This window comes from Hydra viridissima, unplaced genomic scaffold (genome assembly GCF_058129835.1).
Source record: "Hydra viridissima isolate aposymbiotic clone 2 unplaced genomic scaffold, HvirCarnegie_v1 scaffold_2, whole genome shotgun sequence".
Lineage (NCBI taxonomy): Eukaryota > Metazoa > Cnidaria > Hydrozoa > Anthoathecata > Hydridae > Hydra > Hydra viridissima.
In genome coordinates, this window is record NW_028324301.1 from 19,814,685 (window position 1) to 19,842,385 (window position 27,701).

General features: G+C 29.2%; 3 protein-coding genes across 6 annotated transcripts; all 3 read left to right on the top strand.

Moving 5' to 3' along the window:
- Window positions 1-2,986, top strand: LOC145192842 (uridylate-specific endoribonuclease B-like). 2 transcript variants are annotated; one of them, XM_090078592.1, is made up of 5 exons: window positions 1-172; window positions 926-1,125; window positions 1,606-1,840; window positions 2,121-2,268; window positions 2,383-2,986. In XM_090078592.1, the coding sequence occupies exons 1-5, from the start codon at window positions 33-35 to the stop codon at window positions 2,623-2,625; spliced, it is 966 nt and encodes a 321-aa protein (XP_089934718.1). In that variant the 5' UTR covers window positions 1-32; the 3' UTR covers window positions 2,626-2,986. The 2 variants fall into 2 exon arrangements, with proteins under 2 accessions (XP_089934718.1, XP_089934719.1); XM_090078593.1 differs by having other exon boundaries at window positions 62-473; window positions 595-1,125.
- A 264-nt stretch (window positions 2,987-3,250) lies between these two features.
- On the top strand, window positions 3,251-9,134 carry LOC145189584 (gamma-aminobutyric acid type B receptor subunit 1-like). Its single transcript, XM_080066258.2, has 4 exons — window positions 3,251-3,369; window positions 5,808-7,547; window positions 7,645-8,106; window positions 8,332-9,134. The coding sequence occupies exons 2-4, from the start codon at window positions 5,808-5,810 to the stop codon at window positions 8,542-8,544; spliced, it is 2,415 nt and encodes an 804-aa protein (XP_079922384.2). The 5' UTR covers window positions 3,251-3,369; the 3' UTR covers window positions 8,545-9,134.
- A 2,042-nt stretch (window positions 9,135-11,176) lies between these two features.
- Window positions 11,177-26,628, top strand: LOC145195462 (protein phosphatase 1G-like). 3 transcript variants are annotated; one of them, XM_090079166.1, is made up of 14 exons: window positions 11,676-11,721; window positions 11,873-11,948; window positions 19,037-19,115; window positions 20,176-20,312; window positions 22,813-22,947; window positions 23,082-23,157; window positions 23,271-23,319; window positions 24,392-24,677; window positions 24,772-24,900; window positions 25,013-25,247; window positions 25,393-25,483; window positions 25,601-25,639; window positions 25,780-25,873; window positions 25,991-26,628. In XM_090079166.1, the coding sequence occupies exons 4-14, from the start codon at window positions 20,265-20,267 to the stop codon at window positions 26,156-26,158; spliced, it is 1,350 nt and encodes a 449-aa protein (XP_089935292.1). In that variant the 5' UTR covers window positions 11,676-11,721; window positions 11,873-11,948; window positions 19,037-19,115; window positions 20,176-20,264; the 3' UTR covers window positions 26,159-26,628. The 3 variants fall into 3 exon arrangements, with proteins under 3 accessions (XP_089935290.1, XP_089935292.1, XP_089935291.1); XM_090079164.1 differs by lacking the exons at window positions 11,676-11,721; window positions 19,037-19,115 and adding an exon at window positions 11,177-11,363; XM_090079165.1 differs by lacking the exon at window positions 19,037-19,115 and having other exon boundaries at window positions 11,685-11,721.
- The last annotated feature ends 1,073 nt before the right edge of the window (window positions 26,629-27,701 follow it).

A 27,701-nucleotide genomic window follows, 5' to 3' on the forward strand; every position in this document is an offset into this window, starting at 1 on the left:
ATTAAAACATTCCTTTTAGAACATTCCTTTTAATGACGGTGAAAAATTCCCAAATCCCTTATTTACGCAAACAGTTCTTCTGGCACCTAGTTGTGGTTGGCGTTGGTTTAATTATTGTTACCATTAAACTCTGTCTATCAGATAATAAAGCAAATATGAGTAGAGATCATGTGTGAGGTTTTAAAGTATTCTTACAAATATTACTCTTTTATAATCATTTCCTTTACGTTTATTTTATCATAGAAGGAATACATGGGTGATTACTAATGGCTTATGCTAATTTGACGAAATATTTTTTTTCCAATAAAAATCCATTCAGTTATGTATAACCTTAAAATATTAGAGGCGTTCTTGAATTGTTAGGGGAGTCACTAATCTTGTTGATATTTGGATTCATCAGCCTTAACAAACACAGATAAATGCCTTAAGAAACAGAAGATAACCAAGAGGAATGATTACCACTGTTTTTTAAGGCATATTTCTTTTAATCAAAATATTTTTCAAATTTAAGTTATCCCCAACTAATTATCAGTGTGAATACTCTAAATAACTGGTTATCTGCACTACAATAGATGCTTTTTTTTTTGTCATTAGTTGCTCCTCAAGAAAGTCCCATTATGAAAGTAATGCTGGTTTTTTTACTTCTTATCAGTTTTTATTTACTTGAATTATGTTTTTAAGAAAAAAAATTATAATGCTCCATTGTTAAAATTTTTGAATTTCTATTGTGAGTTCTTTATTGAAAACAAAGTATTCTGTTGTTTCTATTTCATATATACTATATCTAAATTCTAAAAATCTAATTTCTTTCAGTTTAATTTTTTATCAGGTAGTGTATTATTATTGTTATTTTTTTATACATGATTATCTATGACTAGCTCTTTTATTTAAAAAAAAGTCAGTTTAAACCTATATTTTGTTTCAGTGAACCATTTGAAGATAAAAGCTTGATAGCTTTTTGTGAGCAACTATGGGAACTTGATGAAAATCGTTTGATTCCTGATAAACATTATAAATTAGATTTGCAAGGAAAAACCCAGTTTTCCTATGATGGACCAGATAATGCTGCTAGACCATTATTTTCTAAAGTTGAGCCAGAGGCTCTTAATCGACCTACGTTTAAAGGTAATAAACATACATTTTACAATTTTTTACAAGTTGTGTTTCATCAGTTTTTTTAGTTTTTATGCAGTTTTTATTCTTAGTTTACAGGGTCCTAATTTATATTTATACTTGTACTTTATATTTGTACTTTTATTGGTCAACTAATGCATAAAAACACCAATGTTGTTAAATGCTGTTGTAAAATCAACATTAAATTTCAGTGTTAAAAAATGCTCCAAAGAACTTTAGAACCAATGGAACCATTCCCAAATTACTAATAAGTAATTGTAGGAATGGTTACAAATGACTTTTATAATTCAACAAATGTGTAAAAAAAAACATTTAAAAGAAGATATGCTATAATTTGTAGAAAATATATATAATTTGTATAGTTTGTAGAAAATTTACTAAGTAGAATATTTACTATTATCTATCAATTATGTTTAAAAACATGGTTATGAAATTTACTTGTATTAGAAAAGATTTTTTTATGTACAATAGCCTTTATTGCACTTTTGGATAACTATGAAAGTTCAACTGGCGTAGCTGAAACAGTTACTGAACAAGAAGAGAAAGAAAATTGGGCTTTTATAGATTTGGTTTTTGAAACCAAGGTTATGGAGCATGCTTACAAGTTTCTAAAATTCAAGGGGAAAGCAAATCAAGACTTGACAAAGTTTAAACATGATTTTTATAATCTATGGTTTCAACTTTATAAAAGATCAAAAGAATCAAAGTGAGTTTTATTATATTTTATTTTATTAAAGTGAGTCTTTTCAAACTGTTAAATTGTTTCTAGAACAGCATTTTAATATAAATAAGATATCAGTTTCAAAGAATTTTTGAATAAAAGACTAAATGCTTCAGAATAAAATGTATGTTGTATATGGATGACTCGCACTATTATCACTGTGGTAAATTTTTGTGATGTTGATTCAGAACCTTTTATTCTTTTTTCTAAACCAACCATTTCATATTTGTGATGTTATGATAATCTTGTTTAATATTTTACACAGAGGATATGATTCGTCAGGCTTCGAACATGTCTTTGTTGGTGAAACCAGAGGAAAAAAAGAAGTTATTGGTTTTCATAACTGGATTCAATTTCACCTTCAAGAAAAAGCTGGAAGTGTTGATTACAAAGGTTTTATGTCAAGTAGTAAGGTTGGATTTTACGTTAAATAATAATTTTTTTTTATATATGAAGTATATTTTTTTTGTAAAGTTTTTTAACAAAAAATATTTCTTTTTTCAAAATCTTTTTTTTTTTTTACTCAGAACCCTCATCTTTTAACCATCCAGTTTTCTTGGAAAGGTGAAACCAAACCACTAGGTTCAACACTGGTTGGTGTGTCACCTGAATTTGAAATTGCTCTTTACACTGTGTGTCATCTCATGGGGCATGATACATATAAAATAACATTAGGCAATGAACCACTTATCATCAAATCTCATAAAAATGGAAGTAGAATTGGTACGTGCTATCCTCAAATGCCTGCATGGAATGATAGACGAAAATAGTTACTCGTTTTTAATACCCATTTGTTCATAGCTATTTTGTTCACTTTTTTTTTAAATAGCTTTTTTGAAGTAAATGAATTTATTAGGTAATTATTCAAATTTCCCAAAGCACAGGTACATTTGGCATTACCTCTTTAAAAGTTACTTTTTAAATAGGATTTTGCATACTTTATTTCCTAAATTTTTCTATAACTTTATTTTTTAAAATTTCTTTGACAATGTATGGTAAATAATAAACAATTTGATCGACAATTTTTTTAAAGGGTCGTTATTGTCAAAAAAAATTTTTTTATGAGGTTTTATGGTGTTTTTTAATGAATATATGAATCATATTCCTCTTGATAAGTAAAAGAGGAACAAATTCTTACTTGTCATTTATCAAAGCTTGTAAAAAATCAAACTTAATTCAAAATTTTTTTTAAAGAAATAACTTAATGATATTTCTTTTAAAAAAATTTAAGTAAAGTTATCGCAGCACATTGAATTATGTGTAATCAAGTGTGGTGGAGATATCTGAAACAATGTTTCACATAAACGATAAAAAAATATTTTTAAATTAAGTTTTACTATACCAATTATCGTCAACGTCATTTTACAGTGATTTCCCTTTTTGAGATAATTAGCTGATAAAAATGCGCTTGTAAAGTTGATTGACAAAAAAAAACACTTACGATATCTTTCAACGTTAAGAAGCGTTTTGTTAAATTTCTTTTCAGCCATTTTTCAGTAACAAGAGTAAACACAGTAAGACGTTTTTTTTTTTAATTTATAAAAACGATTTTTGCTATTGGTAAATATAACCATGAGCATACCATAATATTATTAAGTGTTCGAGCACAATCCCTCAAAAAGGAGATAAAATAGTCCAAAGTCATTTTTTTTTTACCGAAGTACTTTTTCTTTAGCTAAAATAAAACTGAGATCGAGATAGATGTAATTAGGAGATTACTGTGCACATACTTAAGCAGAATGTTCTAAGGAAGGCGGACTAATAAAATTAGCCATTTAAAATCTAACTAGATCTTTATCCTGTATTGGAATAAACCTCTAGTTGGATTTTTTGTTCATAATTCAAGACTTTGGCAGTGAGATTGAGATTGAGGCTTTAAATGACGCTGTTAAAAAGGTTAAACCTAAGTTTGGAAAAACAATAGAAATTTTGCTAAGTTAAAAGAAACAATAGTTAGATGTTAAATTTGAAATGTACTAAATAGGAGCAGTGGAAGGAGGCCTACAAAGCCACTAGAAGAACTAGCAAAAAAAAAGAAGTCTGTTCTTAGCCTTAAAGTTTTATTTAATTTTTCTGAGTTAACCTCGCCAAATAAACAGAAACAACTATTAATAACTCTGATGCACAACGCAGGTATCCAATATGTTGTTTTAAATAGTATTTTAGAAGTTGAGACTCAAGCGATCTTCTTGTCCTTTTTAGAGTATTCGTGCTCGAATTGCTGTTCGTGCGCTGGGATACTCCAAAAATAATAGGTTCACAAGGAAAATTTAAATTTTCTCAATTAAAGAAAAAACATTTAATTTTAAGAATTTATAATTTCCTACAATTAACAGTCGTTTGATTTTTTTTGAAAACTATTTAACTAAGAAATAATTTTAAAATAAATAAAGTTTGCCTTAAATGCTCTGTTGCTCAAAAAATTTCCACTCATCGAAACTCATTGTACTTCTAAAAGATCAGATTTTGATTTTGAACGGATGGTTTGATTTAAATAAGACCCTAAAAGTTTGATGAGATTTAAACCCAGCAATAGAGGTGTCCAATTCATATGATTGAGGCATCCATTTCCATACAATTGAACATTCTTCTTTTTCGAGCAAATGCTCTCTGCAAAACTTCGAAGGATGTTTAGAGCTATCTTTCTAAAATACAAATCTTTTTCTAATTAAACATTTCTCTGAGGGGAGTTAAACCCCCCAAAAACCCTATTTTGATATATGAAAAAAGCACTTCTTTGGTTTCATAAGAACCAGTAAGTCTGTAGTGAGCCATATTGTTCATTTTCAGCAATCAATTTTGTAGAAAATGTTATATCCAAAGTGCGACAAACCGTTCCAATTATAATCGAACTGTTTCAAAACATGTTATAGAGAAACTTCTAAAAACCCCTGCAATTGAATGTCTTTTAAACTGTTTTGGGTGGAGCTATATTTATCATAAAAATAAAAATTAAAAGCTTTGAGTTTGATTGCAACTTTAAGCTAAGCAAATGTAGTTTTTTGGTAGAAAGTATAAAAAGTAATAAGATGGTAGAAATAGATATGTGAAAAAGCTGGTAGAAAGAAATAAGGTGTTCATTAAACAAATAATCGCGCGCCGAAATACTATTATGTAAAAAAACGATTTTAGGAAAATGGGATTTTCAAATACTTGAAATATGTTTTATTCATCTTTTTATCAATCTCTATAATAAATTATCACTGTCTAATTTTGTAAATTTAACTTGATACGTTGCTGCGTACTGTTCTATATTTTCAATTGTTTTATTAGCTAGATTATGCTCTTTCTCTAAGACAACTTTAAAATATTTATTCAGGGCCTCCTTTTCTAAATTTAAAATGTCAAGCGGTCTTTAGTATAAATAAATAATGTAGCATTATCAGAAAATATAAAGTTCTGGCTTAATAACAACACTTTTTTTGTTGATTTGTATAAACATCTTTATGAAAATATCAAAGTAGTTATTTAAAAATCGTTTTTATGGGTTTCTTTTATAATAACGTTGTATTATGGTCAAACGAATAAGCGAGTTATATATTGTAGCCATACATTTTATAACGTAACTAGCATCTTGATTCGAGTTGTTTTAAGAATTAAGAAAGACGCTGACAAATTAAAAAAAGTCTTTAAAACGAAAAAATTAAAACTTTGATAGAGATAAAACTTTGGGATTATCGACTACTTTTAGAATTCGTCACATATTATACTTATGTGAAAAAAGATATACCTATAGTAAAAATTAGAATTGGTCATACTTACATGAAAAAATATTATGTTTTTAAAGTTTAACGATGATAACTGATCTTAAATGTTTTTTTTTTTATCGTTCCAATTTACATAAAATTCATAAATATGGTTTTTTAGTAAAAATATCATATTCTTAGTTTGAAAAAGTAAGAAAAAACAGGATAACTCAAGATTAATTTAAAAAAAAACATTTTATTCATAGATGCTACTCAATGGTATGTACATCCTTTTGCTGATCTCTTTTTGTCAAACCTTGGAGAATCCTAAGCTCAATCTTGCTGTTCTTATACCCTTAGACAATCTTAGCGGAAATTGTACTATGGGTGCCATTCAAATGGCTTTAGATGATATAGAAAAACAACCTGACATGATTTACAGAAACCTGACACGTTACAATCTATCTGCACAGTTCATGAGAACGGATGAAAAAGAAGGTAGCGCTATCGAGGCACAATACCGTTTGTATCAAACAAACCCAATTAAAATTGCTACAATAGGTCCGCCTTATAAAGAACAAAACAACTACTGCACTGAATACTCAACTGCTCAAGCAAATTTGCATATTTCTTACAGCGATGCAAATGAACCTCTTGAACCTTATTTCATTATGTATTTTCAAACACCACCTTCGATTGTTTCAAGTTTTATAGCAGCCAGCTCCTTCCTTAGAAAGTATAACTGGTCTCGTGTGGCAATAGTTTACGACTATGCAGACGCAAGATACCGTAATAATGCCGATACTTTAAGAGAAATTTTGGAGGCTCCTGGAAACCTCAAAATAAATGTCTTAACTGCACAAGGCGTATGGAGTAAGCCAGTAAGCTTCAGTGTTTCCACTGAAATGGGAGAAGTTCAAAATAAAGGCATTCGCATAATATTGGCTCTTATTTCTGTAAATGGTGCTCGTAAAGTTTTTTGTGAGGCATACAATAGAAAAATGATAAAACCTAAAGTACTTTGGATACTTTTTGAGATTCTTCCTATTGACTGGGCATCTGATAAGTATAACGCAGAATTTACAACAAGGGGTTACAAAAGAGAAATTAATTGCTCTGAAGAGCAACTTCTTGATGCAGCTCATGGGTACATTTCACTTACCAAACAAAGCCTTAGAAGAGACAATATACCGACATTAAGTAATGTCTCTTCTGAAATGTTTCTTCAAAGGTTGCATGAAAAAATTGCTTCTGGTTATAAATGTGATGAAAATCTAGCTTATGCTTATGACGCAATCTGGGTTGCAGCAATGTCTTTAAAATTAGCGGATTCTAATACCGATCTTTCTACTTATTCGTATTATTCATTCGAAATTGCTTTGTTGTTAGCAAACAGTGTTAAAAATGTATCGTTTGAAGGTATTACTGGGCCATTATCATACCAAGTACAAGTCTCTGGGGGCAACCCTTCTCGAATCGGTCAAATTTCTTTACATATATTTAAAAAAGATGTTGGAATGAAACTAATAGGGTTGCATGATACTGCAAAAGATGTTTTGATTTTTGAACCAAAAGCAGAACAAGTCTTGTTTCAAAACAATGTTATACCAAAAGACCAATCGAATTATAATTTCTATTTTTCTCATTTCAGCATTGCCCTACTTATCACAGCTTGGTTTTTTGCATTTCTTGGAATAGTTATTGCAGCTGTTTGTTGCGTGTTCTCTTGCATGTTTAAACCAGATGCGTCTTCAAAGTATTCGACATTGCCGTTAAACGGAGCAATCATTACCGGAAGTTTATTATGCTATCTATCTGTAATTATATATGGCATTGACACGCGATTTGTTGGCGAGAACACGATACCAGAAATTTGCAATGCATTTATTTCATCGCTATCGATTGGGTTTACACTGACATTTGGTTCTTTATTTTCAAAGGTGTGGAGGATTTATAAGATATACATGAGGCCCGTCAACTTATCAAATAAAGGTTTGCTATTTAAGGTAAGCAAAAGTAAGTCTGAAAAAAACTAAAAAGAATTCAAGAGTCTCATTTTTATCATTTTTTAAAAAATTTTTTTGCAACTTTTTACCATTTTAGCACGTGCCTGAATGGCTAATGTTTGTTGTGATTGCTGGTTTTCTTTTGGTGGATATAATAATCTTATCTACTTGGAGTAAGATATCTCCATTCACAATTGATATAAAAAATATAACCACCTTTGAGAACTTATTTGATGACACCATCAACATCGAACAATTAGTCAAATGCACATGCGATTACCAAACTGAATTTACCTTAGGATTATACTGCTATAAAGGATTTTTATTGTTATTTGGAATATTCTTGGTTTGGCAACTAAAAAGTGCAACCACTAAATCAGAGAGCTCATTCAAAAATATAGGAATGGCTGTTTACAATGTTGCAGCCATATCAGTTACAGGCGTAATTTGTGTTTCTATCCTCGCCACCACTACCGAGTTTGAAGCGTCTTACATCATAATAACCGTTTGCATTTGCATATGCAATACAACTACGCTCCTGCTAATTTTCTTGCCAAGAGTAATGTCTGTTTAATGATAAATTTGTATATTATATATATGTGTGTATATATATATATATATATATATATATATATATATATATATATATATATATATATATTTATATATATTTGTATGTATATATGAAGCTTAACTTATTCATCACTTTGTTCTCATAAACTGCTTAAGAAGTTTGGGATTAGCTTGAAAAAAGAGTTTAATGTTCGTCAAATAATCTCTTTAGATTCTCCTTCTAATCAACAACAATAGTTTAATCATTCAAAATAGCGATTCTATGAGCAACGGTGAAGATCGACCAGTCGAATCCTTTGCAGCAACAAATTGCATTTCCTTACATAAGAAAAAAAGCATAGTTGAAAGCATAAACAAAGAGAAAGGTATTCGTCACGAAATCTCGTTCGTCACTACTTATACTCAAGCAGAATCAGTTAATTAACAAAATTCTTTTAAATCAAATAACCACGGTCGTTTAAAAGGAAACTAAGCTCTAAAAGAAAGTGAATTTGCAAATTCTTCTTTGTGTTGCGCTCATAGTCCAGGATTTTGTGTCAAAGCACCTGACTATTTTAAGCTTGAGGATCTAAATTAAAGTAGGTCTATAGATTCACAGGGGGGTCGAGTGCTTATGGTGAAAGCGGTTTTGTTATTCAATTGAAACAATCTACTGAATAGTGTTCAGAAAGTTAAAAAAAGGAAGAAAAATCTTTGTGATTTCTTTTGAACAATCCAAATTTCAAAATTTCAAAAATTTTATTGACTTTTTTTAAATATGATATTTACTTTTCTTTCATCTCAGCGCGGCTCTTTAATTCTTAACCAGTTTTAAAAATAATATGTAACCAGCTTTGATGAAAATCATTATTTAACTTGATTATGAAGTTATAGTTTTAAGATATTTTTTTTACTGCGAATATGTTTATTTACTACAAATACACTTTTTGTTTTATTAAAGAGCAAAAGTGCTTTGTGATAAGTACATAAAAAACTATATATGTATTTTTTTTATAAACTTATTTTTTCATTGTCCGCTAGTCTTTTTAAAATTGTTATTTTCAGACTGGTTGGAATTTCCTCGTTTTGCGTAATCTCGTTTTAGTTTACGCAATTTTTACTTCGATTTGCGCAATAACTCATTATGTTCAAAATGAGCGGCACTTACAAAAAATAGGCAGTGAACGCCCACATTTTATTAATTTGGTCAATAAGTTTTAGTTGTTTTACTTACAGAGATTGTTAAATAAGCTGACAATTTATTTTCTTTTAATTGTTTCTTTTATTTAAAATAAAAATAAAAAGTTATTTTCGTTCAAATTGATTATATGATATTATTAGGATCCAAATAGAACCTGAAAAAATATTTTCAAAAATAATCACTCAGTAAATAATCAAATACGTTGATTAGGACTTTCAAAAAGTTCATAAATTTTTTTATGGTGCTCACTGTTTTGCTTTGGATCATAGTTGTAAAAAAAATTTTTTAATTTGACCCTGAAAAAGTTGAAATAAAAAATAAGAATTCATTGAAAACAAAGACTCGGACTGTATTATTTTAGTGCTGGTCTTGGCATAAAATGGTGTATCACAATCATACAATAATGATTCACGGACGAGCATATTATTAGAGAGCTTGCGATATGAAAACTGCAACGGCAACGGAGACGACAAAGGTCTGGATCGAGCGGTTGCGACTTGCAGTTGCGGTGTTCCAGTAAAATTAGTTACGAATTTCCGCTTCAAAAAAAAGAAAACATCTTGAAATAAACAAAAAAAATTTAAAAATGGCTCCTTTAAGAAATGTTAGAGATAATTTATTACTTGCATTAGAATCAAATATCATAGACGACGAGGAATTTTTACAACTCTACAAATTAAATTTGTCTAAGAATCCAGATTTACCGTTTCGGAGTTAAGCAATTTTGTTTAGAAATCATGTCTGATGATGAATGCAAAAGTGAATTTAGATTTCTACTTAGTGATATATATCGCTTACTCAATGTACTTCAACTACCTCAAGAGTTTTTATGTTATAACGGGTTAAAAGTTACTACTCGATATGATACTCGATTATATATATATATATATATATATATATATATATATATATATATATATATATATATATATATATATATATATATATATATATATATATATATATATATATATATATATATATATATATATATATATATATATATACACACTTATATATGTGTGTGCGTGCGTGTGTGTGTGCGTGTGTGTGTGTGTGTGTGTGTGTGTGTGTATTTATACTTATGTATATATCCTAAATTTGTGTCAGAAATTAAATAATTACTTTGTTACACTTTTGGAGCAGGTACTACTTTGATCCATTTATAAGCCGTTTTCAGAAAACACGAATTTCAATGTTTTGACGTTGCGTAAAAAGTTTTAAAACGGCATTTCAGGGAATCCCATTCATTGCGCATGCTTAGTGTCAAATATTTATCAAAAATTGTAGAAGTTGCCGTTGCAGTTTTCTTATCGTAAGCTCTCAATTATTAAAGAACATACGGCCTTACGATCACATGATCGATTTTTAATACCGCGCGCGAAGGTGAAAGTTATTTTGAAAGTATGGATTCACAATAATATTAAGCGTAAACTTTCTTCTAAATATTAAGATCTCAAAGTTCAAAAGATAGATTCTGGGGGTTATTGTTGAAGTTACCTACATCGTATGAAGGCAATTTAGTGTTTTAATTAACTTTTAGAGTTGGGCATCAGAAAGAACTCTTAAGTAACTACATAACCACACTTAGAGTGTCTTAAATGCACAATCACTTAATTATTTTCTGTAACCATGTGTATATTAAAAATTATTTGCACTTATTGCTTATGGAAAACAAACAATCCTGTCTCATGAAAACTTCAGTTTTTTGAAAAAGTAAAAATATATGAAATACAATTCTATGAGTTAATGTTAAAACATTAACTCATGGAATTATACATCATGTAATTTTTCTATTTAAATGTGTATATTTTTAAATAGGAATTGACTTAGATGCTAACTTTGCATAAAAAAGATATGATACTGATTTTATTTTCATCATATAAAAAAAGTTGTGTTATTAGATTTGGAAAATTATTTGTTCAGGAAATACAAACAAGAATCAAATCACAATGGGCGCTTACCTTTCTTCCCCCAAAATAGATAAAACATCTCTTGATATGAGTTATCCTCATATTGAATATGGAGTATCAGGAATGCAGGGTTGGAGGATCTCTATGGAGGTAACAGGTGGTTTTATGTTTATAATAAAATATTCATTTTACAGACATAATGTATTTAGTTTATGCCTTTTCATTTGTGTAAGCTGAACTTTTCAAAATGTTCTTCATGGATTAATAAAAAACCTCCTATTTTTTTAAAATCCCCAATATTGCAATGCAGTTTTTTTTTTTTTTTTTTTTTTTTTTTTTTTGTCAAAAACTAAATCAAAATATATAGAAATCTGCAAAATTAAATTGCACTACAAAAGGCTTTCAATTGGGATGCATGAGGTCTGCTGGCACGCATTAGCCATGGATGGTATTGACAGTTCAGTGATACATTTGTGTGGTATTAGTTGTTAAAAGAAAGTCATAACAAGTATTTTCCCCATGACTTTTTCATTTTAACATTTTTGTCATATATCAATGAAAAGGTTCCATAAATCCTTATAATTTTTTGCTATAAAAATGAAAAAAAAAAAATAATCTTTAAAACATTTTTTGACTACATTTCTCATTTATTTTACAAGGATGCTCATTGCTGTATTGCAAATTTTGGCAAACAAGAACAGGATTATTTGTTTGGTGTATTTGATGGGCATGGAGGTGTAAATTTTTTTTCTTCTTGATGATGTTATGCTATATAATTATTACTTGATATTCCATGATAATTAGTTTATTTCTTTTTCAAATTTTAGAATCTAATCTTTTAAAATTTTTAAACTAAAATATTTCTATAGGTATGTATTGAAGTAAAAATAGAAAGAAAAGAAATTCCTAATTTTAATTTGTAAAAAATGACATAAATCCAATTATATTTTATTGGGTTTTGAACATTTAGTTAAAAGTTTCAATTACATGATGAGGTCTTTCTTGAAAAAATAATGGCAACAGTATACAAATAAAAGCTTGACAAACCTATAAGCAGTAGTTTCAAAAGATTAAGGTAGTTAGATGACAATGTTCATCCAGAAGTAAAAGTGTTGATCTTTATCCAGAAACAAAGATGCTTAGTTTTATAAAGAAAGAGAGGCATAAGAATCTTAATGTCAATTTTTATAAGAAACTCACCCAAGATACAAAAATTACACTAGCCAACAACAACATTAAGGAAAGAACTTTACTTCTATAAGATCAGTTTTTCTTGCTGATTAAAAATCTGTAATTGTTTTAACTGTGGAATATAAGATTCCTGAAATATTTCCTTATAAATTTTTTTGAATTTCCATGTTCAGAAACAGATAGAACATAAATCACCTATCACAATTTCTTGTAAACAATCTATTGCACTCTTAGTAGTATAATATAATATACAAATACTATTAGTTCAACTCAATGTGATATAAATGAAGACTTCAGGCAAACACTCACAGTTGTTCTCTTTTTCTCCTTTTAAGAAAAATGGAATTTTGTGTTTAAAGACTAGCCTTTTATTTCAAGCATTTTAAAATGAAAACAGTTTTTTTTGAAAATTTATTAAATTCTTGATACATAAGTGTTACCTTTAAGTTGCTGTGCCACAAAGTATGTTCATTTTGTTAGTTTAAAACCATGATAACCATTTTTGACATGCTTCGTTTTTCTCTGGCAATCCTGCTTACTTTGATTACTAAAGATTCTAAAAGCACTCTTTGGGGGAATTTTCTGATATACTATTTTATTAAAACAGTTTTGCTTTCAATCTATTAGCATTCTGTAGATTCTGAATCAGTCTGAAATTTGCTTTGGTTTTGATTCCTTGCTGCTGATTGTTGTACAAAAAGCAGTTTGTTCACTTACAAAGTCTTTCAGGTTTTACAACTTTTGAAAGGAGACCTGCTTGCTAAGAAAATATCTTGTTTTGACCAATAAATCACATGATCTGTTAATTAGAGCAATAAATCACTTGATCTGATAATTTGATCTGTTTCAATTGATGAGGCAGCTGATTTGTAAAATAATCATGGAGAGTTGAACAAGCATCATCTAACACTTTCTTATCCACAGTTTCATGGCAGGATTGCAAATACACTTTTTGGGATGAAAGGACATGAATATCACATGTACAGGGTCTTTCTGTCACATATACAGAGTGGAGCAGCAAAACTTAGAAAATCAAAAACAATATACATAGCAATTTATTTTTCAGTAACTAACTTTCTGACATCAATATAACTTAAACAAATGTTTTAGACCCATTTAGAAACATTTAATTCAATATAGGCCCCATTGGTTGTCTTTTAGTTTCTTGACATGGTTGATCCAATCATTAAAACTACTTTTGAAACTAATTTTTCAATCTTTCACTCTGAAAAAGAAAAAATTACATTATTATACACAATTGGGTAAATAATTTTAAAAAATGGTTCAAGATATTCCAAGTTTTGCTGTTCTACCCTCTGTATATGTAAATCCCTTGACACACACATCAATTTGAGTAGATCTATCTCTAACAATTTTCATATGATATTTATAAGAATGATGGTGAAATTCTGCTTTTTCTGAACCTTCTTTTCTTTTCTGCTCCAGCAAACAGAAAAGAGAGACAAGATATCCTTTTTATCTTTTATTTTTGAGTAGTAACCTGAAAACATTACAACATCTTACAGTTACATGGTGGCTTGTAATGCAACTTCTCAGTTTTTCATCTCAAGAAAACTTTACTTTGTCCAGTTAGTTGTTTTTTCTTCAGCTTTTCTGTAAAATTTGCTTATTTACAATGTCTGCTATGTTTTTAATTTAGAATGTTGCTAGTTGGTCATGTGACTTTTTCTAGATTTTGATTTGTATAGAAATAATTTGGACAGCTGTATCTTATCCTCTTTAAAAATTGGACAGTGGTTATTGTCTCAATGTTGATCAGTGTTATTCTGTTATCAGAATGTTTAACATTAAGTTCTATTTTGGGGATTTTATGACTTTTTAGCTGATGAAATTAAAAAAGATCTTTTTAGTTAAAATTGGTTGAAATATTTGCAGATTTTTGATGTTTAGTATCAGAAGTAAATTCCCAATCTGAAAATGTTTCAAAAAATATCTTTGTTTTTAGGTTATGATATATATACATCCATCTGTTTGTCTAGATGTCTTTTAATGAATTTAAAAGATATTCTTTTGTTTAATTTACTTTAGAAAACAAAAATAAACAAAAACTTTATGGCTTGACTTCATGTTTTAGCTGTGTGTATCATATATATTTTTGCTTGTTTCTTTGTAGTAATTAAAGATTGCAAATAAATTCTTCCACAGTCTAAAATTATTATTCTTGCTATTTATGTTTATTTTTAAATTTTTTGTGGAGCAAGTTTTATGTAAAATGTAAATTTTAAAAAAATTTGGTTTTTAACTAGTTTTATAAAAATAATTCAAATTCATTGATCAAGTTTAAACCAAAGGTGATTTTCTAATGGCTAAAGTGTTTTACTATGCACTATAGGGGAAAGGTGCCTATGATGGCATAGCGCCTATAATGGCATACTGGTCATATTTCCAAAAATATTAGTTTTGGTGCATAAATGATTAGACCAACATGTGTATATAAGTAAATCATTACTTCTGGTAAAAATTTGTCTCTCAGACATAAATAATGCTTTTGTAATCAACAAACATAAATTTTCGCATGTGGTGTTGTAGTTTTAATGATCTCATATATTTAGGATTACGATTTTATTATACCATTATACAGAAGTAAAATTTTCATGCATTTCATCTGCAGGCTTTGTACATTTATTAGAATACTTATTTTAATGCTATGTATAGAATAAGGTAGACACAATTTGTTTTAAAAAATATGTTGACCAAGGAGTTGCCATCATAGGAAAGTCTGCAAAATGAATTGAAAAAAAAGCCTGAAATAAATTTTAATGCGCATAAAAAGGTGATCAGGCTAAGAACAAAGATGAAATACAAGAGTTTGAGAAACCAATACATTTGGAAATGAGATCTCCCCCATCAGAAGCTTCCATATGCATTGGATCTTCTGTTTCAACGAAAGGATAAGATCTAGTACACAAAAGTTGTGTCTGGTGCCTTTAGCAACCCCTAAAATCGAATTTAAAAGGGGAAGAAAACGTGGGAAAACTGGACCTCTGAATACCACACCAGATATTCAAGAATTAAAAGATAAGGCAAAAGAAAAAGATAACAAAGAAAAGGAAAAATTTGTTAGAAAAACAAAAAGAAAGATGACTGTTGAAGAAAAATACTGCAGTGAGGAGATTAAAGGAAGTAATTATAAAATGAATTTTGAATCTGATACAGCATTTTTGTATTGTTATGAACTTTATTCGCTGTCTTGCTCTAAAGAACCATGGATTTGTTGTCAAAAATGCAGATCTTGGTGTCATTATTTATGTGCAGGCATAAAGAGAAGTAGAAAATAATTCATATGTGAACTATGCTTATAGACCAAATATTTATATTTAATTTTGTTTTTTTGATAAGTTGTGTTTCCATTGATAAAAAACAAAAAAAATTCTTGTTTGTCTAATTTCTTTAAAGTGTGCCATCATAGGAGCAGTTAGTTGCCTATGATGACATACTTGTATTTTTCTTTAACGGTATAAACTTATAAAAAAGCCAAATAGTAAAAATTCTGAGGTTCATTATTATTCTGCATGCTAGAAGGAATACATTCATGTCAAAAAATTTTTTTTAAGTTTTCAGGTAATGACTCAGAGCAATGTTAAAGTTAAGTATGCCATCATAGGCACATTTCCCTTACTGTTTTGTAATGGTCAGCTCTTTATTTTTTGTTATGTTTTGAAGATTTCAAAGCATCAGTTACAAAATTCTGTAATTATTTATTTAATGTAAAAATGGTTTACCAAACTTAAACAAAGCTATATCCTAAGGTGAGAAAGAACATCCTAAGTGCAGAAAGACTTTTATGTGAAACTTTTTCTGGCACTTCATGTTCACTCAGTAGAAAGAAAAGCTAGAAAATGCCATTGTACTTCTGCCTTAAAAAAAAAAGCTGTCTTTTAAACTGCATTTTCAAAATCATTTAACTGTGAAAGTTGTACTTGCCCTTTAGTTTACTATATAGTTATTAGCTTTTGTAAAAAAATTATCCTAGTACTTTGTATCAATATCACTCAACTCATTTTATCAATATCATACAACTTTCTAAGTTGTCAAGATTTTTTCAGTATTTTTTTTGTATAACAAATAATTTGGAAAAAACACACACACACACACACACACACACACACACACACACACACACACACACACACACACACACACACACACACACACACACACACACAGGGGGAAAAATATTTTTTAAACAACGAGAACCAAATTAGTTCAAACTACAGACTTTTCTGAACCAATTCTTTTTACTGAGAATGTTCCCACAGTCAACATCTACAAGTTCAAAATTTTTTATGTTGTCCAAACAGATCATATTAAATGTAAAAGTTACACAGTTACAAAAGATGCTAGAAATAGAAATAATGTATTCTACTAACTAACCCTATTATGATACCAAGCTCTACATCATTCAAATTTATTGCACTGTACTTTGAGAAAGACACTTCTAATTTGGTCATAAATTAGGCTAACTCAAAATATTTCCTGGTTAACTCAAAATTGTTGCTTTGAGATCATCTCTCTCTGTATTAGGGTATCTCACTGGGTATAGAAAAACATTTTTTTGAAAATATTTATTCTCACTCCTCAAAAAGGTTTCTTTACGACCTCAAGTACTAAAATACAATTAATTTTGACACATTCAACAATATTTAAAGGTCTTTTAAAGTCAATGATGTTTTGAAACTTTTGAAAAAAATAGCCTGTTTTCAGGCACAAAGGCATACATTAAATAACATTTTTAAGCTGTAAAAGCCAATATTATTCATGTAATAATGTGTAAGCTATCTAGTATATATATTAGACAGCTCTTGGATGTCAAGTTACCAATTTTCTCCCATATTCTTGCTCTTTTTGACATTCTTAATAAACAATGTTTCTTGTTTGCAGTACATGTTTTAGAAAATTTAGGCATTGAATCAGATTTCAGTACAGCATTTTCAGGTAAAATCGGTAAATCTCCAATATTGAACAGCTAATAATGAACAAAGAAGTTAGATAGTTTGCTACAGAGAGAGTTATGTTGAGTTCTAACTGGAAAAAAAAATTGAGCAGCAGAATGCCGGGCACACTTTATGCAACTTAGAGGCTGTAGATTGTGAGGGCAGCAAGCAAAAGATTATGTTTTCTGAGTCCTGCTCATCCCCTTCAAGTGATTACAGATAGTAATCTGGAGGCTTTGGTTGTTAATAAGAATAATGTTTGTATAGGGATGTTGTTTTTTTTCTGTTACAAAAAAGTACTTTAGTTTCATCACTTGTTGAAGAGTGCATAGAACTATTTGGCATTCTAAAGCTCATCTTTGGATATGGCCAATCTACTTCTCAAGAGCTTTGAAAATCCTGGCATTGTGAATTACTTATTATTAACAATGTCAAGAATTTAAAAAGGATAAACCTTGCTTGTTGCCAATGATCATTCAAAGTCCTTCTTTAACACTTTCAACTTGTGTCTTAGACCATCAACAAGGCTCAAGACCCTTATGTGTAAGCAGTTCTAAAAACTGGATTGAATCATACAAGACTGCAAATACTGCTGTAAGAACCTGGCTTAGCTTAACAATTGTGGTGAGCAATGTGTTTTTTTTACTTAAACATTTAATCAGACAATTACTAAGGATGAGAAGCAGTAGCAGTATTTGATGCAAATAGTATATATTGATGCAAATAGAAATAATTTGATGCAAATAGAAATATTGCAGGAGCTTTCTGTCTGCAATCAAGACAACCTTTATGGTATCTATAATGTAAACTGTATTAGTCAGATATCTTGATACCAGTTTGATACCAAACATATATGTTTAATATAGACCTGGAAAAAAAGGCAGAAAATTGCTACTGTACAGGCCTTTTTTTGTTATAAGTTAAAAAACCTACTGACCTTAAAGAGCCTGAGATCATACAGAAACTAAAGTTTATCACAAGTTTCAATTACAGAGGTTTATCTGGCATATAACCAAACAGTAGTTATATTTCAGATAAACCTCTGAGTTAAATACTTTATATTAACAATCAAATTTGTGTTTTAACTAATCAAAAATGAGATCTAAGAAGATTATTTAAACTAGATCTTTAACTAAACGCAATAGAGGAACTTGCATGTTGAGTTGATGTCTTAAAAATCTAATTGCACTTAGTTCAATCTCTCTTCTTTTCTTTTCTTTCTCTAATCATTCTTATAAGTCATCATCCTTATCAGTCATCATTTAAATCGATGATTTGTTGTCAATAATAGTGTTCACTAACTAGAATGGCACTCATTCTTAAACTGTAACATAAATATAAACCGTGTTGTAATTTGTAGATGTACAAAAAGACTATAGTTTGTTAAAAGTGTCAAGCGAAAACATATTTATCTTCTCTTATTAGAAGATACTGCTTTTTCTGTTTATTGATTTGACTTTTGAATCAAATCTTACCATAGTTAAGTTTTTTGAATAAAAACCTTTAAGAATTAAAAGCTTTAAAATTCCTCTTACAAAAGAGTTGTTTTAAAATCATTCTTCAAAGCATCTATCAAACTTTTAATACCCCAACATGCGGCTTTGCACAATCAAAGTAATAAGTGCTTTAAACAATAATTTAAAGGAAAAGTGAATTTGTTAAATTTGTTTGTTGTAGCTGTCTGCAGCACAGTGGGTTAATGTTGACGTGGATATGCTAGCAGCGTAATCCTACCATTAACTTTAACTTTTTTAAGGTAAGACTTTCACTTTTTCTTTCTTTTTTTCTTAGTTTTCACCAACCAACTTTTATATTTATAACTTATTCAAATTTAACAACATTAAGCCACTGAATGCAGCGCTTGAATGAACTGGAAATTTAAATAATCTAAACCTTGTTCTATGTGGAGTTTCAAATCTACCGATTGAGGAAAAGTATCTCAAGTGCAGAGATATCTTAGAACTAAAGCATGTTATTACCGGAATTATTTTAAAATACTAACAGACAAAAAGATTTCTTCTTTCACTTTTAACAAATTATAAGCCTAATGTATCTTAATGAATTTATATTTAAGTAAAATTATTATTTATTTTATTATTTATTTACCTTTATTCTTATATATATTAGGATTTAGAAGTAATGATCAAGAATATTAAATTAATACTTCCATATAATTGAATATTAAAATTAAGAATGTAGTTAAAGTAACTGTGCACCTAAAAGACAACATATTTTCATGGTCTCAAGCTAATTGATTTTTTCACTTAAAATGGAAAACTCTTGTTGTATATGTATATAAGCTAAGGAGTTCCCTATCTGATTCTCAATAATTCAAGTCTAAACTATAATTATTTTCCAGATGCTTTTTCTTTTAAGTTAATTGTAATGAAATATGCACCAAATAATGTTGATCACCAATCAAATACCACCCAATTTTGAAATATTATCTTAAAACTGATAAAAAGCTATTGAAAAAATATGATATTAACATGTTGAAATAATATCATATAGATAATTATGTTATCTTAAAACTGAAGGCTTTATGATTGATGAATGGACATTATTAAATATGTTTGATCATCACATTTTTTTTTGTTTAACAGGTAAACTTTAAGATAAGTTATTCTGCAGAATATTACCAGTACCATTGTAATTTACAAAACACTATTTGTTACATTAATTTTGTTACAGACACCTGTAAATGTAAGACATTTGTAAAGATGCTTGAAAGAATGCTTGTATCTCATAATGTATGACTTCCTTTTATAGAAACAACTATTTTTTTGCACTTGCTAAATAAGGTTGTTATATTGTAGGTAAAGAAGTAGCAGAATATTGTGCCCAAAATTTAAGCAAGTTTCTTCTTGACACAGAAGCTTACTCAGAAGGGAACATTAAAGCTGCAATGAAAGAAGCTTTTATGACCATAGATGAAGCAATCACATGTGAAGAAGTAAATTTTCTTTTTTTTTTTCCACGTCCTTGTTTAGAATAATTAAAGTTTTGGTTTTACTTTTTTTGAAAGCCCTGATGTTAAAGATCATAAAGATTTAAAAAATCTATTAAAGATTTAGAAGAATCTCTTTAAGATCTTTCTAAATCTTTCACACTCTTAAGAATTTTCCAAGGATTTTCTATAAAGTATCTTAAAGCAGTCAAATATTTCTCAAACATCACAAATGTGTTTCTTAAAGTTTTATTTCAAAGATTTTCTGAAGGAATAGAACTAAGAAAATCTAATATTAAAACATAAGTTCTAAATATGTAATTAAGATGACAAATAAAGATAAAAAGTTTCAACCCTCAATCAGCAGATACAAAATATAACACTCATATTTACAAAATATATTACATTATATATGTTATACTATATCATAGATACAAAATATAACACTCATATTTGAATATGTTCTATATTCAAATCCAAGTTTTAAATGTATACAAATTTAAGATCAATGTTGGGATGATTTTATGTTATGTTTTAAATAACCTATTTCTGTGTGTGTGTTTGTATGTGTGAATACTATGCCAAAAAAAGTTAATTATCAAAGGTTATACTGAAGAAATACTGGAGAGTTGATGAATTTGAAAATAAAACCTGAAAAACATTCTTTCTGATGAAGTTCTATCCATTTGTTAGTTTTGTCAAAGAGATTTTAGCAACAGTGTTCAAGTTTAATATTCTAATTATTCGTATTTCATAAATTGATTGTTCTTAGCTCAGCATAATTGATTAGTCAGTATCATACCACTATCACTCTTTTATAATTGAAATGATGACCTAGACTAGTTCCAGACTGATACTATTAAAGAAGTTTCATGACATTCTCAGGAAATCTAACATGCTGTTAATGAGTTGTATCAACTTCAAACCTTTTTGGATATGAATCACAATATGAAGAATTTTTGCAGTGCAAAATCTCTTCAGCTGATTTACCTAAAATTATGTGAAAAATTGACTTACAATTTTAAAAACTACAAAAAATGCTTTACTTGCGTATTGTAAGAGGATTTTCTTATCAGAAGCACTTTCTTATCAGAAATGTGTGTGTACAGGGTGCAGCAGCGATTCGCGAACTTTTTAGAATATTTTACAAAATAGATTTTTAAAGCACTAAAAAATTATATTTATGAAATATTAGTAGGAGAAAAGTTGAAAATAAATACTTTTTCCACATTGACATTCAATTAGGTTTCCTTTTTTTTTGATCACTCCCTTAAGCCTAGTATGGAAGGACTGGCAGGTGCTTATTATACAGTACCTTGACATTGATTTCCTAGCATGGGTAACTGATGACTTTAGTGACTTGACACTTGAGTAGGCCTTTTTGCAAACCTTACTCTCAACTACACTTGACACACTATAGTCAAGGGGATTCAGGTCAGGGCTGGAGGGTGGCCAAAAGTGTTTGGGCCAGAAATAAGTCATATTGTCCTGAAGATAATGTTGAGTTTTTCTGGACCCATGACAAGGTGCATTGTCCTGTTGAAAGATGTAATTGTTTTCTGGGAATGTCTTCTTCAGCCATGGTACCATATAGCGTTTTAGTAAGCTAATAAACACATGAGAGGTAACTTTTTCTTTCTATTTGATGTAGATTGGTGGACATTTCTCTCCATTAGAAGCGATGATTCCTAGCATCATGATGGACTGGGGGTGCTTGGTGTAACACACAGGTGGTGCTTGGTGTGACACACAGATGGTGCTTTGTCACTCTTCTGCACAATGAATCTGTCATTACACCTATTTATTTCACCTATTTATCACACAGTCAATACTAAAAAGATTTTCATCTGAGAAAACTTTAACTTCTGACAAAGCATGGCTTTTTAGCTGATTCAGAAGCTTCTTTGATTTCCCCAATCATAAAGTTTTTAGTCTTCCTGTCAAAAGTTGACATGAAGGTCAGGCCACACTGACTTTTCCAAGTGTTTTTAGAGTTCTTCTGACTGTCCTCCCATCAATATTGAACAATTTTGCTGTCTTTCTGATGGATACAGTAGGATTCTTTTCAACATGCTTTTTAAGCTTTTCTGTGAACTTCTTATTAACTTTTTTGTTCACTGGAGATGGCATTTTGGCTTTTTCAGCACTGTCATGTTTTTTCACTTTGTAAAATATAATTTAAGACATTCCAGAAACATGAATCACTTCAAATGCAGGCAAACCTGCGTAAATCAAATTTAAAGCTTTGGTTCTTAAGGCTTCCATTGTAAAACTTTTAACTAAAATGTTTTTATTCACAATTTTATTAAAATCAAAGATGTTCATTGAACATTAATCAAAAAAAACAAATTATGCAAGTATTTTATTATTATCACAAAACCAAAAATCTAGCAAATCACTGCCTCACCCTGTATGTGTTTGGAATGTTTCTCTTATTTTTAAAAGAAAAATTAATTACATGTAAAAAAATTTTTTGTGCTAAATTTCTGTTTGTACAAAACTATAGGTTATTGCAGAGCTAAAACGACTTGGAGAGGATGATGAAAATGACGAAGATGATGAAGATAATGATGAGGATGAGACAGCAATGCTTCTTAAAGAAGCAAATATGCCTTTAGAGGAAGTTCTTAAAAAATTTACAGTAAGAATATTTATTCTTTTAAGAAATGATTTAACATTATCATTCACTAACTTCAAATTTAAATATTTTAAATGCTTGCAGTTATAATTTTCTTTTTAAAAAGCTTTATTTTTTTTTACTTGCTTTTAAAAAAGAATGGTATAAAGGAAAAGCTCATTGCAAATGGTATGGCTCATGATTCTGACACTGAAGATGAAGAATTTGAACCAGGTGAAAAGTTTTTTACAAATCCATGTTTTTTAAATATTTTCTTAAAAAATTCCGTCATTTTTTCTTTGTTTTTATTATAAAAATTTATACTTATGCTTTAACATATTTTTTAGAAACAAAGAACGATTGTGCAGAAATATCAAAGAAAGAAGATTTAAAAGAGTAATTTTTTTTATGTGACTTGCTTAGTGCTTTTTATGGAAAAATAAAGAAAGAAGAAGAAATGAAGCTAATTAATATAACAATCAAAATTTAAAAAATGAAGATTAATTTAAACCAAAATTTTATTTCATTTTTATTGTTCTAACTGGTTTGCGCTGAATTAAAGTAAACGAAAATTCTCCTCAAGGAAGATGTTGTTGCTTATTTCCAACAATAAAATTCATAGATTTTTTTTTTGGCAGTTTGCAAATCATCTAAGCACTTATACTTTTTAATTTTAGAAATTGTTTTTTCAGATATATAAAATATTTTGCAGATAACTTAGTATGTAATTAAATACAATTGCAGATTTTTTTTTTGGTAGTTACCAGGTCATATAATTGTTACCAGGTCATATATTTTAAAGCAATCAAAATTTTTTTTACTTAACCATCATGGAGTTAGCTGAAAATTTCATCATTTGGTCTGTATAAATTAAAAGTTGTTAACACAATTTTGTTATAAAATTAAATTATGAAAGAAAAAAAAAACGCTGCCTGTGACATCCTTTAAGCTCAAAAGCCAAACCAAAAACAATGATTTGCAAAGTTTATTCAGATTTAAAAGTCTATGGTGATGTACTAAAGACTGTTATTTTATTTGCTAGGAAAATAAGGCTAACTTCTACTTAGGGGCCAAAGCATAAACAAAGACATCAGAGATAAGTTGCTTACTGCATCTTTAAAGGCCTCCAAACTTAACAGGTCTAAGATGATTAGGTCGTTGTTAAAAAGTGGTGTAACAGAAAATAGTGCTATTTCTAGACAAGAATTACTTTACAAAATTATATACCTTGAAAATACTATATACCCTGAAAACCTGTTTGAGGTTCAGTTATTGTGACTGATGTCATATTGATTAGAATACTCCTTAAGAAGTACAAGAATTGGCAGTTTTCAGTTTTTAAAAATTCATCAAAACTAGTGAAATCTTTCTTTTTAAAAATGGTCTAAAAGCCTGCGCTTACACGACACAGCCGTTAGTATGACTTAGGTATAATAATTTTTATACCCAATGTTTATATTTTTGTTAGAATACGTGACAATCTTAACGTACACGATGTTTCCGAGGAGACATTCAGCATCAATACTATTTCTGATGAAATTGAATGCTGTAGCAAGAAAGATTACAAAACCGATGAAAAGGTGCTGGATGTTACTTGTAGTAGCATTACCTCTTCATCAGAAGATGCCAATAAGAGCAATTCAGATGGAAGTGTAGATGGATCAAATACTCAACTCAATAGCTTAATGTCAACTGTTGGTGCTGATACTTCTTGTCCTGTTGATAACGATGACAAAGATGATGTTGATTATGATGTATTATTTTTATTCTTCTATCAATTTTCTTTTGATTTTAATCTGTCATTTTAACTCTCGCTGTGAATTCACGTTCTTTTGGTTGTTTTATTAGGTCGGAAATGATGATGACGATGATGAAGACAACGATAATGAAGAAGAGTCAGATGATGACTCTGAAGACAGTGAGGATGACGGATTTCAAGATGCTGAAGGGATGCAGTTTCAACAAGGATCTGAAGAGGTTTTTTTTAATATATTATCCTCTTAAAAATTTGTGCTCTGGTTCTTTGTTTAAAACGTTTTTCTTTTGATTTCTGTAAGAAATACTTTCGATAATAATGAAATAAATATAGGTCGGTAAAGATAGTGGTACAACAGCAATTGTTGCTATGATTCGTGGAAACAAATTATATGTTGCAAACGCGGGAGATTCTCGATGTGTTTTATGCCGAAATGGAAAAGCAGTTGAGATGTCTTTCGACCATAAACCAGAGGATGAACTTGAAAGAAAAAGGATAGAAAAGGCTGGAGCAAAAATTACATCAGATGGCAGAGTAAATGGTGGACTAAACTTGTCACGAGCTATAGGTCTGACAATTAACATCCTAAATTAACTCTAAAACTTTATGAACCTATAATAATGTTATCAATTTGCTTTTATTTATATTACACGGCAGGCTGCATTCTTTAGTCTTGTATTAATTAACAATATCTTTATTGCTTTTGTCATTAGGGGATCATAACTACAAACAAAATAAAGATATTTCTCTAGAGGATCAAGCGATTACTGCATGTCCTGATATACAAGAGCTTACGCTTTCCAAGTACATCTTTAGTTCTCTTAAAACTATTTTTTTTTCTCAATTTTTTTTTTTTTACCTTGTAAAACAAGAACATCTTCAGGATTTTTATCCTAAATCTAGCCTCTGTATATATTTTAGGGAAGACTCTTTTATGGTACTGGCTTGCGATGGTATATGGTAGGTTATGTTAATGCTACAAATGTTCGCCCTGCCTCAGTGTTTATTTATGCGGATCTTTTTTTTTTTTTTTTTTTTTTTTTGAATATTTTTCAACATTTTTTAACAAGATGCTCTATAAAATAAAGTTAAACGTTTAGGAATGTTATGTCGAGTGAGGAAGTCATACAATTCGTTAAGAAACGAATCGACGAATCTGATGAAAGTATGAAGTTATCAAAAATTTGCGAAGAGGTAGTTCGTTTTCTTTAGTTGCAATTTTTAAAGATCAGTTTACTTCCCACCTCATTTTCTTGTTTGATAAAATCGTTTTTCTTTGACATATCCGTTTTTGTTTTGTTTTTTATGAAGCTTTTCGATAAGTGTTTGGCGCCTAATACAGAAAATGACGGCTCTGGATGTGACAACATGACTTGCATAATTGTCCGTTTCAAACACGAAGTACACGAGAACAAAATCAGTCAGAAAAGAGCTAATAGCGAAGAAGAAAATGTGGTCAGTAAAAAGCAAAAAAAGTGATAAGCTCTGCTACATAATTGCTTCTGTGAGTATTAAATCCTCTCTGAATCATTGAGAATCATTGTACCTTTCATCATGGAGGACCAAACAATGGCGTTTTGTCATTTACACATCAACCAATGGTATTCTCTCGATATTGAATATTAAACAATAGTATTCTTTTTTAAATGAACAGTTTTAATAAACATGTTAAGTAATTTATTTCGTTCAATCGTAACCATGCAATTGATGTAATCGTAACCATGCGAATGACGTGATAACAGAAAATGTCTTAGTTGTTCGATAGTATGAATAAAAATTAAATTTTTTCAATTGTGAATCCCGATGGCAAAGAGAGCCAAAGTGTTTTAAAGCACTACACACGTGATACTTTAGACTAACTTAAAACTTTTGTAATTAAAAGAAATTCCTTGTTAGTTTGTCTGACCATAATTGTTAGGTAAAGAGAATAAAAGACTTTAATGTTTTAACATTTTTATCGTTATTATATTTATAATACTCTTATACCATAACCCTCTTAATTCAGAGTTACTACCCTAGGACCTAAAGTTAGTATAAGGCCTTTATCATTTTATGGTCTTCAATCTTTAGTTTTTGTCATCTTAAAACAAAAAAATGTATTTTGGTCTACGTAGAATTGACATTCGTTTATTACTGGTAAACTAGTACCTCGTAAAATTTAATTACCTTCCAACGTGTACATGATAGTTAGTGATCGACCGGAACAGAGACTTTGCCGGAACCAGAACCAAACCGGAAAAAGATTATAAATATACGGAACCGGAACCGAAAATAAATCCAAATAGAAATCGGAGCCGAAAATAACTAATATATTTTCAAAAAGTTATTTCTAATTTAAACAAAAACTAATGTAGTAAAAATAATTAAGGTGGTAACCCTAGAAATAAATGTTGATTTTTGATAAAATTTTCAAGAAAACTATTTCTATTATATTTAATTAAGAAATTTATTACCTTTTCAAAAATGTATAACATGAATAAGTTTTATTATTATGATTGTCAACAAATTGATATAATTGTGAATTGGTTGTTGTTACTTTCCCTAGCAACGCCCTAGCAACATGTAAATGCCCTTAAAAATGCAGCAGAAAACTATTTTTTAAACATTTTTATGGCTATACTCTAAAGCTATAAAGTGACTATTAGCTATACTTTTAAACCTAAAACACTTTTTGAAGTTAAAAAGATAGGCATGAAGTGTGTCTGGTGACATGATTGCTTATCGAATGCTAATTTCTTTTTTGTTTTGAAGTCTATTTATCTAAATTTTTTAATTTTTTAGATTTTAGTTATTAAAAATGATTTCAACAAAACAAAATTTGCAAAGAAAAAAAAAAAAAATACCACCAAAGAATCGCCACATGGTTAACACCAAAGAAAAAAACTTTAACAACAGCAAAACTAAAGCAGATTTAGAAACTGAATGTGCAAGCTCCAGGAAACTTAAAACTGCAGGTTTTGTTACTAAATCTAGTAATAATGATGATAGTAAATATTTTATGTTTATGGATATTGAGCAAATG